At 43.3% G+C, this 16,686-nt stretch overlaps 1 protein-coding gene across 1 annotated transcript; it reads left to right on the forward strand.

Moving 5' to 3' along the window:
- Nucleotides 1–12,730: 12,730 nt before the first annotated feature.
- Nucleotides 12,731–13,750, forward strand: LOC129348750 (uncharacterized; the record flags this gene model as incomplete). Its single annotated transcript, XM_055009901.1, has 1 exon — nt 12,731–13,750. A coding segment is annotated over one exon (1,020 nt), but the record flags the coding sequence as incomplete, so codon positions are not given.
- Nucleotides 13,751–16,686: the final 2,936 nt, after the last annotated feature.

Consider the following 16,686-nt stretch of genomic DNA (forward strand, 5'->3'; position numbering starts at 1 on the left):
ACATTTAACTGCAGTTGCTGCTGCCAATGGACCAACCAGTTATTAGGTTCAGGGGGGCAATTAGTTGTTTACAGGGGTGATACAGGTTTTCAATAAATCTTAAATAAACCATACAGTGAAAACTGCATTTTACATTTTGCAGGTTTTCTCTGTCTAATATTCAATAAATATGAAAATAAATTTGACGATCTGGAACATTTAAGTGTAAGAAATATGCAACAATGGAAGATTTCTGTAAATATTTTTGCACGCCACTGTATATTGTTAATTATTTGATGCAAATATTGGATAGTTGTGAGTTAACTGACACCCTCACTACCTAAGAAGTGCAATAATAGAAGTCCAACAAATCCACTGATTCTTTTTGAGCAATCAGTGAGCAGCAGTCAGAAGAACAAGCTTCCTTTTAACCAGGCAGAACCAGGCTCAGGGAGGGCGGCCATCTGCCTCAACCAGGTGGGGCAAGATGAAAGCATTAAGACAAAAGAATAGCAGAGAGAAAACAAACAAACAAATATGGGGAGGTTGTGATGCAGCTACAGAGGAAAAGCTACAGGAAAGTAAAAGGAGAAAGAGATCAGAGATTTTAAAAAAAAAGCACAAACTGCTAGAGAGAAGACAAGGCTAATGACATGCAGCAGTGACATATAAATGTCTTGGATGGAACATTGGTGTTGCACATATTTCACTCTTTCTTTCTATTTGCAGTTACAATGGCTTATTTATTTAGATGTGTTCACCTGTCTATTGCCACACAGTTCCTCAGTTCTTGGATTACAGTTGACAGACAGACTTTACTGTCACTTTTCACCTGCACTGCAGTCATGTGGAGAATGGTGAATCACACAGCTAAGTTATCGGGCTCGGGAGCAACATTTTCGAGGCCTCCAAAGGAAGTCCAGGATGCTCTGCGTGAGACAGCGGCTGGAATTTCACCCTCAGCATCTGGTCACTGCATAACTGTAAGTCCACATGAAGCTGCTGCAGCTGGAGCAAAAGGATCATGATTCAGTCCCAAATATCATCAGTGTTCAGATCAGAGGAGCATGAGCTGAGTGCCGGCTTGGCTCGGCACAGCGAGGCGAGGTGGCGATCACTGACATGATGTGTCACAACACATCAAACTTCTGCCAGCTCACAGCCAGCATCAGCACAGCAGTGAAGTGTTTGTTTTCTTGCACACTGTCTTGCAAGTGGTGTTTACATGTACAAATGCAGTTTTTATAACTCTGCACAGTTTTTATCAATTATTAATTGATTTTCTAAATTGTTTTGCAGAGCCGCTGGCAGCTCCAGGGACCACACTGTTGTGGAGGGCATGAACTCATAACAGATTTTGTACATTTTGTATTTTGCACTTTCAGTCTGGAAAATTCTCGCTCACATACATGTAGGCGGATGGATGGGATGTTATTCCACCACACTGAAGGTCTGATGAACTGTGTTTCTGGCAGCTTTCTGTGTGTCTGACAGTGGATTTATATGAGTTCATGATATAGTCTGACAGACCGAGCTACTAAAATTCAGATAGTTATCTTTCTGTTTTCATTGCATTTTTAAAAGGACATTAGGAGGTGAGGCTACATGGTGTGCTGGACTGCTGCAGTGATCATTAGGGCTCCAGCACCGACAGTATGTAGGACCCTATTGAAATGCAAGGAAATATTTTTCCACCAAAAGAAAAACATTGTTGAGGGCCTAAACATGCTCAAAAACTCAAAATTTGCATACACATCAGAGCTGGTGAAATATTTGATATTTTATGGGACATGAACATCTGTGTGGCAAAATCACTCCATAGCACCCCCTGAAACTTTGTAACATCTACTATGGGCAGGATGTGTCACCTACATCTACGAAATTTGGTATCCATTTGTGGCACAAAAATGCCTCTTGGGGTCATATCCCAAACCCAACAAGCGGAAGTCCACCATTTTGTTTTAAGTGTGAGATTTTTTTGTTATTTTTGCTCATTTTCAGGGGTTAAATCCTCATGGAGGGAAACTCCAAGAGACCTCAAATTTGGCCAGTACATACAACAGGCCTTAATGTTGAAAAGTTATCAAAATCTGTAACAGTCAAAGGCATGGCCACGGTGACTCCCTAAACTTTAATGCTTCTCCATGAAACAGGAAGTGCTGGCTAACTCGCCTGTACATTCTCCTATGTGCCTCAAATTTTACGTTTGATCACAGTCCTGCCTTGATGAAATCCAGATGCCAATATCCATTCACAGTCATAGTGCCTCCTGCTGGCAACATGAAAGGTCATGTTTCACACTTTCATGTACTATTGATAGCCTATTGACCACATTAACCTCAAATGTGGTGATGTTAGCCTTAAGACGTTGATGATTTGTCGAGAAAATGGTGAGTTTTTCTCAAGTAACGTGTCTGTTGCGGTGCGGAGAATTTCGATGTCTCTAAATAACAACTTAAGTGTTTATATCTCAGTTGCACATGATCAAATCTGGACCAAATTTCATGTGCTGGAGACATCCACTTTCCAAAATTGAGTCACAATTATAGCGCCACCTATTGGTAACAGGAAGTTGTAGCCATTATAGTTGCGCGTACTGTTGCTAGAACTTCTTGATAGGATCCTTGACGTAGTGTTCAAATCATTATGGACACATCCTGGATTGTGTGGGTCGACTACACAAAGAAGACAGGCTCCTCGTTTGACTTTGAATTCAAGTTTTAATTACCAGCAAATGTCACTCTATTATCTGTCTTGAAAGAGAGAAATTAAATATGGATGCTTGAGGTGAAAGAGACAGAGAGGCAACAGAGAGAAGAGGACAGACAAGAGCTGGACTCTGGGTTTTAAAGAGGAACCGGAGTGAAAGCGCCTTTGATCAGCAGGCAGAGATGGAATAAAGTCACCTCTGTTCCATTACCACCCTGTTGCTGTGAAAGTGAGTGTGAGTCCACAGGGCTTTGTCACACAACTAACAAACCGGTGGGACACACACATTCTGAATCTGCTTTTGTTTAGAGACACGTCCATACAGCCGCTTTATGAAGCATCGGTGAGTCCAGACTTTTTGAGATGGTGATGGTATGACAAGCTGAGTGTTGGTGGTGGATTGATTATCTCCTCTCGCAGATCGTTAAAGAGCAGCTCTGCAGAGAATATGCTGATTCTTTTATTCTGAAATAACAAACATTTTTGGGAATTAATTTTGTTACTGACACAATTTATCTGTTTTGCACTGTTTTAACCTCCTCCACTATACACACATAACAGCAATTTTAGGCTGAAGTTAACAATTAAAGCAGCAGCAGAGATCGATAATCCACACCCACTGTCCATGTCCTTCACACTGTCCATAATTTGTTTGCTTTTACTTCTCTCCCTGCTGTCCTCCTTCTCAGACAGTCCCGTTCGCTCAGACGCCAAAATTATCAGCTGCTCAGCTGCTGTGTTTGCTTTTAACACACCACTTGAATGACAGCAACACATATTAAGCTGTTAGTCGCTCCGATTTTTAACACACACAACACAGTGACTTCAAAATCATTCCCCATTTATAGGCTCAGAGGACTTCTCAGTGTGATGCAATATGTTTCAGCAGCACCACAAACTGCTATCTCCAACATAAGCATAGAGTCAATATAACTCTGAGAACATTACGTACAAATAAATGCACATCTGTATTAGACATATCAAAGATGTAACATTTAATTAGATATGCATTTGCCAATCCCTATCAAGTCTTCCCTAATTAAAATTAAAACATGATAGGAAAGACTTAACACAAAGCATAAAGCTGGATTCATTCACTGCTAATGTTCACATCAAAATCACCAAAATGTCATTTGTTTCCAATTTGCACCACCTCTAAATAACTGCATTAATTCTAAGTCAATAATAAGCATGAATATAATAACTATGTCATCAAAAAATATTACAGTGTATTAAAAATACAGGTTCTAGAGAAGAAATGGAATGCAACAAAAGTAAATAAACCTGTTATCGCTGACACAAGTAAAAAATAAATAAACTAAACAAAACTGATCATGAACATGGCTGTATATGACCTGCAAACACCAGAACATACTCCATGGTAGACCTGTGGACTGTGACTGTCTGATTGTCTGATTGTGAGACATGACAAAGACAGAAAATGAAACAGGAAGATCAGTGGACAACTAAAAATCAGCGGAAACACAGTTGCAGCAGTTATCGGGAGGTATAGAACGAACAAATAGCACCACTAATCAGAACTGCAGCGGTTGTTCTCCTAAAAGGGTGCCATGCTACTTGCAAAATCTGCCTCTGAAAAACAGATGAGCGAGTGCTTCAGACCTGGCACCGAGGTTATCGGTGGAAATGAGAGTTTCTGTGACGGTTCAGACAGTGTGAAGGTTGGTGCATAATGTCAACTTCTGTGGATGGCATCCAAGAAAACGCCCTTGATTGCTCTTGCAGAAAATTGCAGGATTAAACTTTGCTAATGCACATTAAAGGAAGCCTGCTGGATATTGGCAGCGCATTTTTTCGTCAGATGAAGATAAATGTGCTTGGATCAGATGGAGTCCAGCATGTTTAGCTGGACCGTATGCATAGTCCTGACAGTGAAGCACAGAGGTGATGATACGTAGCTGTGTGAGTGTAGGTGTTGGGGAGATGAATATCTTTGGATAAACTACAGTACTGACTGACAAGACAACTCTCAGGCTGCAGAATTTTGGCAGATGACAAACATTTCAGCATGATAGCAATCAAAAGAACACTGCCAGAAGCACAAAAAGAGTTTCTAAAGACGAAAAAGAAAGCAAAGAAATAGGTGAACTCAAGTCTGTCATCTGACTTGAACCCAATAAAACACCTTTGGGGTATTTTGAAACAAAAGGTTGAGGAATAAAACCCTTTAAGCAAAGAACAGCTGGAAAAACTGCCTCTGAAGAATGGCAGAAAATCTCACCAAAATACTGGTTATAATCCATGATGCTGAGGATTTAGTTTGTTATCAAAAAGCTGCTACCATACTGCATTACTATCACCTCAGGAAGCTGTCACTATATTGCACTACCTCCAGTTCATAGGTTGATTTTTATATATTTTATTAGTTTTACTTTATCTTAATTATACTATATTTTGATCCTTTTTTAAAGGTATTGCGCCTATACAAAGGTGTGAGAGAAACGTCTTTTCGGTTCCTCTGTATGTTCTGGATATGTAGAGAAATTGACAATAAAAATGGACATTCAAAAAATTTTTAAAAATACAATATTTGAACCTCAGTAATGAAAAGTCTGCTGACTTTTGTTGCATTTAGTGAATCTAAATTGAAAACTTTTAATTTTACAGATACTCTAGTGTTGAAATTAAAAATGATGTAATAACTGTAAGGTGATGTCATCATTTAGGTCATAGGGCTTGCTCTGGGGGTTCAGGGATATGGGTTCTGTAAGTGACTTCAGACAATCTAAATAGTAATTGGCGCTATATAAATAAAATTGAATTGAATTAATTAATACTCCACAGACATGTACTGACTTCTGGGGTGCTCTGGTTCATGTTGGGACAACAAGAATGTGACTGTTTTACATATTTCTGATGCTGTTTGTTATGAGCTCTAATAGTCTTTGCTCACGCACAAAGTAAATGAAAGAATGTAAACACAGCTGTGACACTGTGCAACAACTTGCACTGGTGTGTTGCTCAGTTTGCACAGTCAAAATGAAACTTTCTGTAATCCATTTCTGTTCAGTTATTTCACAAATAAAGGACAATTGTCTCTGCTAAATTTAGTTTGGGTTGTTGCTGAAGATTTTAATTTTTGTACAATAATAATGCTAATTGTTGGACTGTACCATTAGTGTCTCGGGGGGAGTCTACAGAAACTGCAGTAATCTTCTAGAGACCTTATTTATGGAGCATTTGGAGAACTATGTCAACATTCTTAATAGACTGGAGCCATAGGACAGTGTATTGTTGTTACTCTTGTTGTTGTTCACTTTAAACAATGAGTAGCAACCTTCAAATAACTTTTTAAGTTCCACAGAGTGTGTGAGTGTGGTATGTACTATGTGTAAAATACAAATATACCCTCAAATCTAAGCAATGAATGGATAAACATAAAGTGTAGCTTATAAATGAGTGTATGTGCTATCTACTGTAATGCTTGATGTGAAATGGTAAATGTGGTTTAGCGACTGGCTCTGTGATTGGTTGTAGACTCCCCCACCTGGCGCTCATGGTACAGTCAGAGCACAAAGCACAGAAATAGGAAATTATAATAGCGAGTCATTTTTTTGACATTTTTGTTCAAAACTCAAATTCTGAAGCAACAACCAAAATGTGAACAATTGAAAATTAAGCCGGAGACCATTATCCATTTGTGAAGCGAATGGTGGGGAAAATGGATAATGAAAGCTTTCACTTGATTCATTTTGATGGTGAAAATTGAACAAAGACCTGCAGTGGTACACCGAATGCAGGAAAATAAAGCAGAAAAAACCCTAATGACAAACAGCATGTGTGTCTGGAGGTGATATCTGATGCTGAACTATGAGTAAAAATCTGGACCCAACATGAGACTCCCGTTAATTCTCCGACTATAAATCCAGCTTTATGCTCACCTTTACATGGTGCTATCTTAATGTGCTGGTTTGTAATGAGTTCATCGCTGTCCTCTGAAATGAATGCTGCTGTGACTGGATTTGTTTCTTCTCAGCAAATGAGCCCATTTCACACTCAAAGTTCCATTTATGCCTTCGTGCTGCCAAGCGTTTTCACACCGTGGTTTTTTCAGCTATGTTTTTTGTTGTTTTTAACAAGACAAGGGACTTTTCTCACATGTGATAAAGAGCAGCACAGTGCCACTTCCCAAAGCTTTTCTGCAGAGAGGATGTGTCGACTGTCTCTCAAGCAGAGTTACACAGTCACAAATGAGCGAGAGAGAACGGATATGCATGCACACGTCGCACAAAGAGGCAAAAACATAGAGCTACAATAGAGATCTGGCTCAGTCAGAGAGACTGCTGGATAAAGGCTCAGAAATTCCAACTCGCACCGCCAAAATCACCTGTCCAGAACCAATCTACGAAGGTCTGCCATGTACCACGGTTTCATTTTTCATGCAACTTCATGCAGATGCTGATCCCCTCACTTTTCATCTACCACCAACTTCATGCTTTTCATGAGTTCTTTTGTTAAACATCCTAGTATTTCTGTAATTGCATGTATGCTATGCAAGCAGTTGGTTCAGAGCTTCCAAGCCTGAATGGCAACACCAGAATAGGTTACAAGATAAATTCAGGAGGGCAGCAAGATAGGGAAAAGAAAAAAAAAATCTGCTGCACAAAATGGTGCTATTTTGATTTAGTTTTCTCCAGTCTGTACCTCCTCCACAAACTAAAAATGAAACAATCAGAAAATGGTGGAAGGAAAAAGGGGTACACATTTTTAAAAAAAACAAACCTTTTTTTCAGTCGCTAGATCAAAAAAAATATTCATGAAGAAGAAGGAAAGGTACACTGTACTTTTCCTGGCACAAATCATCATGTTGGTTTGTGCCTGAAAAAAGTGATGAATGTTTAGATTCTGATTGGTGCTGTCAAACTATTCAAATTTGTAATCAGATTAATCACAGGGTTGTTGTGGATTAATTTCGATTAATCACAATTAAATAGCATTCTGTTTTAATCTATATTAATCGCATTTTTTGTGTGAGCAAACAGACTTAAGAAAGAAGGGAATATATATTCACTTAACATGTTTATTAAACACCTGTGCTTTGGTGAAAAGAAAACTCCTTCCTGTAGAGTGTGCATATTACTGTAAGTTGGTGGACTGTTCCGTCTTTGGGGGGTTTTTTATATTCAAAAAGAAGGCCAACGTGCTGTTTAATGCACGGGTATTCAACTAAAATTCAAAGAGGTCCAGTCAGAGAAAATGTATTTAAGCAAAGGTCCAGAAAATCTTAATATCTAATTTGAATTAGTGTGATATATGTTGATGTAACCTAGTAATTTTATTAGTGTCTGCATGTAATCAATAACTGACCATCAAATCAAATAAATTCAGTACGGTTCAAAAACATTTTGATAACATTCATTAACAAATAACTTTTGATATAACTGTACATCTGGAAAAAAGTGAAAAATAATGACTGAACAACCTGAACCAACTTATATATGTCTTTAACACTACCTAGATCTCAAAAAATTTAAACAGTTGAACACTTTCACATTTTTTTTTCTGTCTTATATCTCTCCCCTTATACCCCTGCTGCTTAATGGGAGAACTGAGCTGCCAGTATTCTGAATCGTGGTCTCAATGGTGTCAGGGTCAGTCTCAAACACATTTGGAGCTCATTGGTGAGTCTGGAACCATATTTAGCTTGGATTATATTCATAGCTGAGAAGCTGGCTTACAGCTGTATGTTGAGCCAAACATAGTCAACATGTGCAGGGCGAGTTACTCCGCCAAGGAGTGGGGTGGAGTTATGTGACGATCGGCGTACGTTTGTCTGTGAATCTGTCTGTCCGTCTGCAACACGGATTTGGATGAAATTTTCAGGGAAGGTCAGAAATGACACAAGGACCACCTCTTTAGAGTTTGGTAGTGTTGGGGCTTATAGTCTGGATCCATGGATTTGTTAAAGATTTTCCATTGCGAGATATAGCAGCCAGTACGGCATCGCTGTAACCATGACAACAAGTGAACGCTGTTTTCACTTACCTGCATCAATTCACTTGACCTGCTACATATTTAGGTCATGCAATTTGGTATCTGTACTACATAACTTACGCATGCACAACACATGCCTGTGCTCACACAAGGCAATTTTTTGTTTAGTTAGTTTGTGGGTTGATCTATATTAAATGGCCAGATTCTGTGTTGCCGTGATTTCTGAATACACAAATTGAGGAATGAACAATCTTGGGAGAGCACTGCACTCTCTGAGTGCTTTTCTTGTTCATCTTTTTGTCCATCCTCCTCTCGTCTGTCCCTCAGCTGTTTTCTGAACGCAGCTGCGATGTTTAGCAGCTGGAATGCAGAGATCAGTTCATTGGCTGAGTAGCACCACATGGGATGGTTGAACTCATACCTAATTGGTCTGTGTGTTTCCTGAGCTGATAAACTAATGCCATAAACACTGGAAAAGCTGCGCTGGTAAAATAGAAGCGACCCATCAAATTTAAAATACCTGAAATGTGTTGCCAGAGACATTTCAGGGATTTTGAGTCATTCGGCGCTGCAGATGCGTTAATTGCGTTAAATTTTTAAATCTGATTAATTATGGTGCTGGATTAATCCTTGTTAACATGCTAATTTTGATAGCCCTAATTCTGATCAGCCCTTAATGTGCTCTGCAGCACAACGACAAGCCCAAACATGCAGGCAGAGCCAAAGAAAAGGAAGTGTAGCTGCAGAGCAACAAAGAGTCCTGCAACAGATGGTATGTCCCCACAGACCCTGATCTCAGCATCATGGAGTCAATCTGGGATCACATGAAGATGCACAAGAGACTGAGACCGACAAAGACCTACAACAAGATGCTTGGAACATCATCTTAATGTTGGTACATGCTTGTAAAATTGCTTTAAACGTAAAGGAAGGTCACACCAAATACCGATATAGTCGACTTGTGTTGGCTGCACTTTACAAGAAGTATATTGACAGATAAAAACTATTTGCAACAATATTTTTAAGGCATCCTCTTGTCACTTCCATTACCGGAACATTTGCACATCACTGTGAAGATGAGGTCACTAACAAGCACAAGTCAAAAAAAGATGGGGAACTCATGGTTTAGAGTGAAGCTTTTATTCCAATTTAGTGCTGACTCGGTGTGGAAAATGTTCTTTTGTTTGAAAGCTGAACATGCATTCATGTAATTCTAGTGTGTGAACATCCTGGACAAGGTGTGAAAAGGTGTTAGTAACACGGTTCTGTGTTGTAGCTCAGAAATACAAACAGGAGAGCTTTATCCACTCATGAGGTCATGAGGAAGATGCGTCAGAGAGGGAAAAGGACTGTCTAACATGCAGTCAGACAAAAATAAACCTCAACTGGAAGGGAACGGGTTAGCAACAAGATCAGGGATACAAAATAAAGATGTGTCCAATCTGGAATGTTTACATCAAGAGCAGAGTCAATGAACCATGTGAAATGGAGAGCTAAATATACACCAGCTCACTTCTAACCAGTGAGCTGGTGTAGAGTAATATACAAGATACCTGCAGTATCACCTGCTAAGGCCATACTGCAGCTTAAGGCTATAATTACAGAAAGTTCGCTGGGTCTATATAAAAACCTTTATTCTCCCCATTTATCTTCCATTCCCATTCTTCCAGTTGTGATCTTCCTTCTCCAACAGGTTTTTTATTTTATTTTGTTTACTCCAGAGGCTTAAAATCCTTAACGGAAGGATTTCATCTATTTACGCTCTAACAAGAGCATGAGATGACACAAAAATATGAATGGAAAAGTCTATAGTAAATCCCACTCTATCTGTCACGTCTTTCCATCTGTATGTTTACCAGTGTGTGTGTGTGTGTGTGTGCGTGTGTGTGTGTGTGTGTGTGTGTGTGTGTGTGTGTGTGTGTGTGTGTGTTGAGACAGAGAATACACTGCTACAGACACAGAGAGAAGATTGAAAAGGGGGTTGGTGTAAACTAATCTCTGTCAGCAGGCTACCTGTCCCTGGAGGCAAGAAGTTCATTTTAAACATACACAAAATGAACAAACACACAGTCTTTCTCACACACACACACACATACGCACACGCATGCACAACAAGAGAACTACAACAAGCTTTTCATTACATCAAACAGAAGATATCCTCAATAGCTAAATGGGAAAGAACAAAATAACAAAGAACAAAGATGGATGTGTGTGTGTAAGTGTAGATGTGTGTGTGCGTGTGTGTACATGTGAGAACAAACAGCTGAGGGATATGTTCTTCCGTATGTAGTGCACTCCCACTTCTTGTTTTTCACTCAAAAAAACAAGAAACAAAGACAACGTACATCGGACAATAATTAGCAACTCTTTTGCCTTGTAACCACTAAAAAAATTATGTTCTGATTCTTTTATTTAAGCTTTTTGTTTGAGATAAAACTAGCAATTATCTGTCATTCAGATGTCTAAAAGAAGGCAAAAAAACAATATATGTGTAATTGGGAACATGTCTTGAGGTCCCACCATGATAGCCTCCCTCCCTGTCCTCCCTCTCCTCCCTCTCCTCCCTGTCCTCCCTCTCCTCCCTCTCCTCCCTGTCCTCCCTCTCCTCCCTCTCCTCCCTCTCCTCCCTGTCCTCCCTGTCCTCCCTGTCCTCCCTGTCCTCCCTCTCCTCCCTCTCCTCCCTGTCCTCCCTCTCCTCCCTGTCCTCCCTCTCCTCCCTCTCCTCCCTGTCCTCCCTCTCCTCCCTGTCCTCCCTCTCCTCCCTCTCCTCCCTGTCCTCCCTCTCCTCCCTCTCCTCCCTCTCCTCCCTGTCCTCCCTGTCCTCCCTGTCCTCCCTGTCCTCCCTCTCCTCCCTCTCCTCCCTGTCCTCCCTCTCCTCCCTCTCCTCCCTGTCCTCCCTCTCCTCCCTCTCCTCCCTCTCCTCCCTGTCCTCCCTCTCCTCCCTCTCCTCCCTGTCCTCCCTCTCCTCCCTGTCCTCCCTGTCCTCCCTGTCCTCCCTCTCCTCCCTGTCCTCCCTCTCCTCCCTCTCCTCCCTCTCCTCCCTGTCCTCCCTGTCCTCCCTCTCCTCCCTCTCCTCCCTGTCCTCCCTCTCCTCCCTCTCCTCCCTCTCCTCCCTCTCCTCCCTGTCCTCCCTGTCCTCCCTCTCCTCCCTCTCCTCCCTGTCCTCCCTCTCCTCCCTCTCCTCCCTGTCCTCCCTCTCCTCCCTGTCCTCCCTCTCCTCCCTCTCCTCCCTGTCCTCCCTCTCCTCCCTCTCCTCCCTGTCCTCCCTCTCCTCCCTCTCCTCCCTCTCCTCCCTGTCCTCCCTCTCCTCCCTCTCCTCCCTGTCCTCCCTGTCCTCCCTGTCCTCCCTGTCCTCCCTCTCCTCCCTGTCCTCCCTCTCCTCCCTCTCCTCCCTGTCCTCCCTCTCCTCCCTCTCCTCCCTGTCCTCCTTCTCCTCCCTCTCCTCCCTGTCCTCCCTCTCCTCCCTGACCTCCCTCTCCTCCCTGTCCTCCCTGTCCTCCCTGTCCTCCCTGTCCTCCCTGTCCTCCCTCTCCTCCCTGTCCTCCCTCTCCTCCCTCTCCTCCCTGTCCTCCCTCTCCTCCCTGTCCTCCCTCTCCTCCCTCTCCTCCCTGTCCTCCCTCTCCTCCCTCTCCTCCCTGTCCTCCCTGTCCTCCTTCTCCTCCCTCTCCTCCCTCTCCTCCCTGTCCTCCCTCTCCTCCCTCTCCTCCCTGTCCTCCCTGTCCTCCCTCTCCTCCCTCTCCTCCCTCTCCTCCCTGTCCTCCCTGTCCTCCCTCTCCTCCCTCTCCTCCCTGTCCTCCCTCTCCTCCCTCTCCTCCCTCTCCTCCCTGTCCTCCCTGTCCTCCCTCTCCTCCCTGTCCTCCCTCTCCTCCCTCTCCTCCCTGTCCTCCCTGTCCTCCCTCTCCTCCCTGTCCTCCCTCTCCTCCCTGTCCTCCCTGTCCTCCCTGTCCTCCCTGTCCTCCCTCTCCTCCCTCTCCTCCCTGTCCTCCCTGTCCTCCCTCTCCTCCCTCTCCTCCCTCTCCTCCCTCTCCTCCCTGTCCTCCCTGTCCTCCCTCTCCTCCCTTCTCCTCCCTGTCCTCCCTCTCCTCCCTCTCCTCCCTGTCCTCCCTCTCCTCCCTGTCCTCCCTGTCCTCCCTCTCCTCCCTGTCCTCCCTCTCCTCCCTCTCCTCCCTGTCCTCCCTCTCCTCCCTCTCCTCCCTGTCCTCCCTGTCCTCCCTCTCCTCCCTGTCCTCCCTCTCCTCCCTCTCCTCCCTGTCCTCCCTCTCCTCCCTCTCCTCCCTGTCCTCCCTCTCCTCCCTCTCCTCCCTCTCCTCCCTGTCCTCCCTCTCCTCCCTCTCCTCCCTGTCCTCCCTCTCCTCCCTCTCCTCCCTGTCCTCCCTGTCCTCCCTCTCCTCCCTGTCCTCCCTCTCCTCCCTCTCCTCCCTGTCCTCCCTCTCCTCCCTGTCCTCCCTCTCCTCCCTCTCCTCCCTGTCCTCCCTCTCCTCCCTGTCCTCCCTCTCCTCCCTCTCCTCCCTGTCCTCCCTGTCCTCCCTCTCCTCCCTCTCCTCCCTCTCCTCCCTGTCCTCCCTCTCCTCCCTCTCCTCCCTGTCCTCCCTCTCCTCCCTCTCCTCCCTGTCCTCCCTGTCCTCCCTGTCCTCCCTGTCCTCCCTCTCCTCCCTGTCCTCCCTGTCCTCCCTGTCCTCCCTGTCCTCCCTCTCCTCCCTGTCCTCCCTCTCCTCCCTCTCCTCCCTCTCCTCCCTGTCCTCCCTCTCCTCCCTCTCCTCCCTGTCCTCCCTCTCCTCCCTCTCCTCCCTGTCCTCCCTGTCCTCCCTCTCCTCCCTGTCCTCCCTCTCCTCCCTGTCCTCCCTCTCCTCCCTCTCCTCCCTGTCCTCCCTCTCCTCCCTCTCCTCCCTGTCCTCCCTCTCCTCCCTCTCCTCCCTCTCCTCCCTGTCCTCCCTCTCCTCCCTCTCCTCCCTGTCCTCCCTGTCCTCCCTGTCCTCCCTGTCCTCCCTGTCCTCCCTCTCCTCCCTGTCCTCCCTCTCCTCCCTCTCCTCCCTGTCCTCCCTCTCCTCCCTCTCCTCCCTCTCCTCCCTGTCCTCCCTCTCCTCCCTCTCCTCCCTCTCCTCCCTGTCCTCCCTGTCCTCCCTTTCCTCCCTCTCCTCCCTCTCCTCCCTGTCCTCCCTGTCCTCCGTGACCTCTTACCATCCTCACTGTCATCTTTTAGTATGCAAACCTCACTGTGTAATGTAGCACTGGATGCACTCGACTCTTCGATGGGCTGTGCGATAATGTAAAAATGATCAGTCGTGGCTTTTTTTCTGAAAGATCAGTAGGAGATATTTGGGAGACATTACTTTTCATCCTGCTCATCTTTATGTTCATTACCAGTTTGTCGTACAATACATGCAGCTTCCTGTTAAAAAAATCCTTAAAGGAAAATCTTTTGCATTTTTGATTCCAAAAAGGCATGTCATATCTACTTTTTAAATGTATTAATGAAGATTAAACTTTACATCAGATGGAGTGTTTTGTTATTTTTTCTTATTTGTATGTTTAGTTTACCGCCACATCACTGAACTAATAAACTTAGCATGTAGAGAATACAGCTTGCTTTGTGGGAAAAGTCCTGAATTTAATTTTAATCATGACATTTTTTCTGCTGAAAAACAACAGTCATGTTACCGATTATATTTCTTATTTTTCCAATATCCGTTAAGCCATTTTACTTGCAAGAATTGTTATTTGTGCCGAAGGTGTATTTAAAATGTTTTAAGACAGATAACAAAGATGTCTTTGTTGCATTAATGTGCATTAATGTGACCATGTCCCTATGGTCACATTATTTTCAGTCTTTACTAGGGGTACCATCATTTTTGTGCAGGCCTGTTTCATGAGTTTATTTTTTAAAAATAATTCTATTAAATAACGGTTCAAATGCAATGTCTGATTTTCATTGGTTAATTTTCATAGAATTTTTATTTATTATTACTTTTGTCAGATTCATATTATTTCTGTGACCATTGTGGGTTTTTCTTTCACTAACTGAGGGGTACCAACAATTTTGTCCACGTCTAATATCGTGTGGCGTTGTATCATATCGTATCATGTCATATAGTGTCATATCATATTGTGTCTTGTCGTGTTGTATTGTGTCATATCATATCGTGTGATATCGTATTGTGTTATATCATGTTGTATCATCACACCAAGAAACATGGCCGAGAAGAGCCACAAATGCACAGCACAGAGCTCAAAAGAAAATATAGTTTCCCTAAAGCAGGATTAGTGAAAATACATTCCAAATGGCATGGTCAGAGAGTCATGAAATAAGGGAGAAGGATACTCAAAGACTTGACCCTTTAATACGGTCCATGTCTAACTTTTACCATTTTTTTCTGTCATTGTAGGCCACAGAAATTGACCACAATGCTTTGTGATCTATGGACCAGTGACAAATTAAAGGAAAGTCCTGAATAAATGCCTCCATACACAGGTAGGTGAGGTGGTTTATTTCCACTTGTCATCTTAGAAGAAAAGGGTCACAGAAAATCAATGCAAAGTTAATCTGTGTAATTATTTTTTTTCCCCACTGAATCATCTCCCAGGATGACAAACCCTTATCCACAGGTGATGAGGAGATACTATGTGGTGAAAAATACAGGAATTATATGGGTTTGCCTTCAGAGTCACTAAACAGCTACTGTCTAGTTAAACAGACTCCAACATGAGGAAATATGTTTTGGTAGAATAATGTTCAACCCTGCAGCAGCTTAATGAGACACTTTGTGTGTTTCATTCATTAGTTTGGGATACACTCATTCAGCTGTTCTTCTCAACACAGAGACCTTATTTCATGGTACTAGCTGTACTAGTATTCATGCAAAACCAGTTCTCTTCATAAAGTCTCACGTAGAATTCAGTGGACTTATTTTCATTTAAGGACACATAAGGCCAAAGCTTGCTTAAAAAACGCCTTGACCACACCATGACTGAGTGGAATTGGATTTTAAAATGACAGAGAGACTGTGTTTAATGTGTATTTAACCATAAAATCCTTCTTAAAGTGCAGCAGCACACATGTTGCCTCATGCAGTAGTATCTCCGTGAACTGGTTTATTTTTTTACAAACTAGAAAAGCTTTAAATAACTGCAGCACAAAACGACACACAAAACATGGATTACCCCAGTGATTGACATTATGCACAGGCTAATCATCACTTTATTGTATAGGAGCAGATAAAAAACATATTTTTCTCGAAGTGTCTAACTCTGTGCTCTGCAGAGAGGCTCACTGGATTCATATTCTTAACACAGTTGAGCTTTCTGGCTCAGATGAATAAGTAAATCTGCCACATTTCCTCTAATGGATTACATTTGATAGATGCAGCGTTTCAAGATACAAGAGTTTTTATTTTGTTTGAGGTGTTGACTTGGCCTCCAAATTACCCAGATCTTAATTCAATGGAGCATCTGTGGGATGCGCTGGACAAATAAATCCGATCCATGGAGGCCCCACCTCACAACTTCCAGGACTTAAAGGATCTGCTGCTAACCTCTTGGTGCCAGATACCACAGCACACCTTCAGGGGTCTAGTGGAGTCCATGCTTTGACGGGTCAGGGCTGTTTAGGCAGCAAAAGGGCACCAACACAATATTAGGCAGGTGGTCATAATGTTCAATTCAATTCAATTTTATTTAAATAGCACCAATTACAGGTCAAATTGTCTCAAGACGCTTTACAGAACCCATATGAACCCACAGAGCAGCCCTAAGGAGACAGTGGCAAAAAGAAACTCCCTTTTAACGGCAAAAAACCTTGAGCAGAACCCGGCTCTTTATGTGGGGGGACCCATCTGCCTGCAGAGCTAGAGAGGTAGAAGGGGAGATGGAGGGGGAGCGGGAGGGATGGAAGAAGAGGGGGGTGGGGAACAAGGAACATATAACACACAAATGGATACATGCATGATAAGATAGATGATACATACAAAGTACAAGCTAACATTGAAATTGATTCATAGTTTACTGTTATGATGTACGGCTCTGGCATTAAATATACTACATATATAG

This window comes from Amphiprion ocellaris, chromosome 4, assembly GCF_022539595.1.
Source record: "Amphiprion ocellaris isolate individual 3 ecotype Okinawa chromosome 4, ASM2253959v1, whole genome shotgun sequence".
NCBI classification, from domain to species: Eukaryota; Metazoa; Chordata; class Actinopteri; family Pomacentridae; genus Amphiprion; species Amphiprion ocellaris.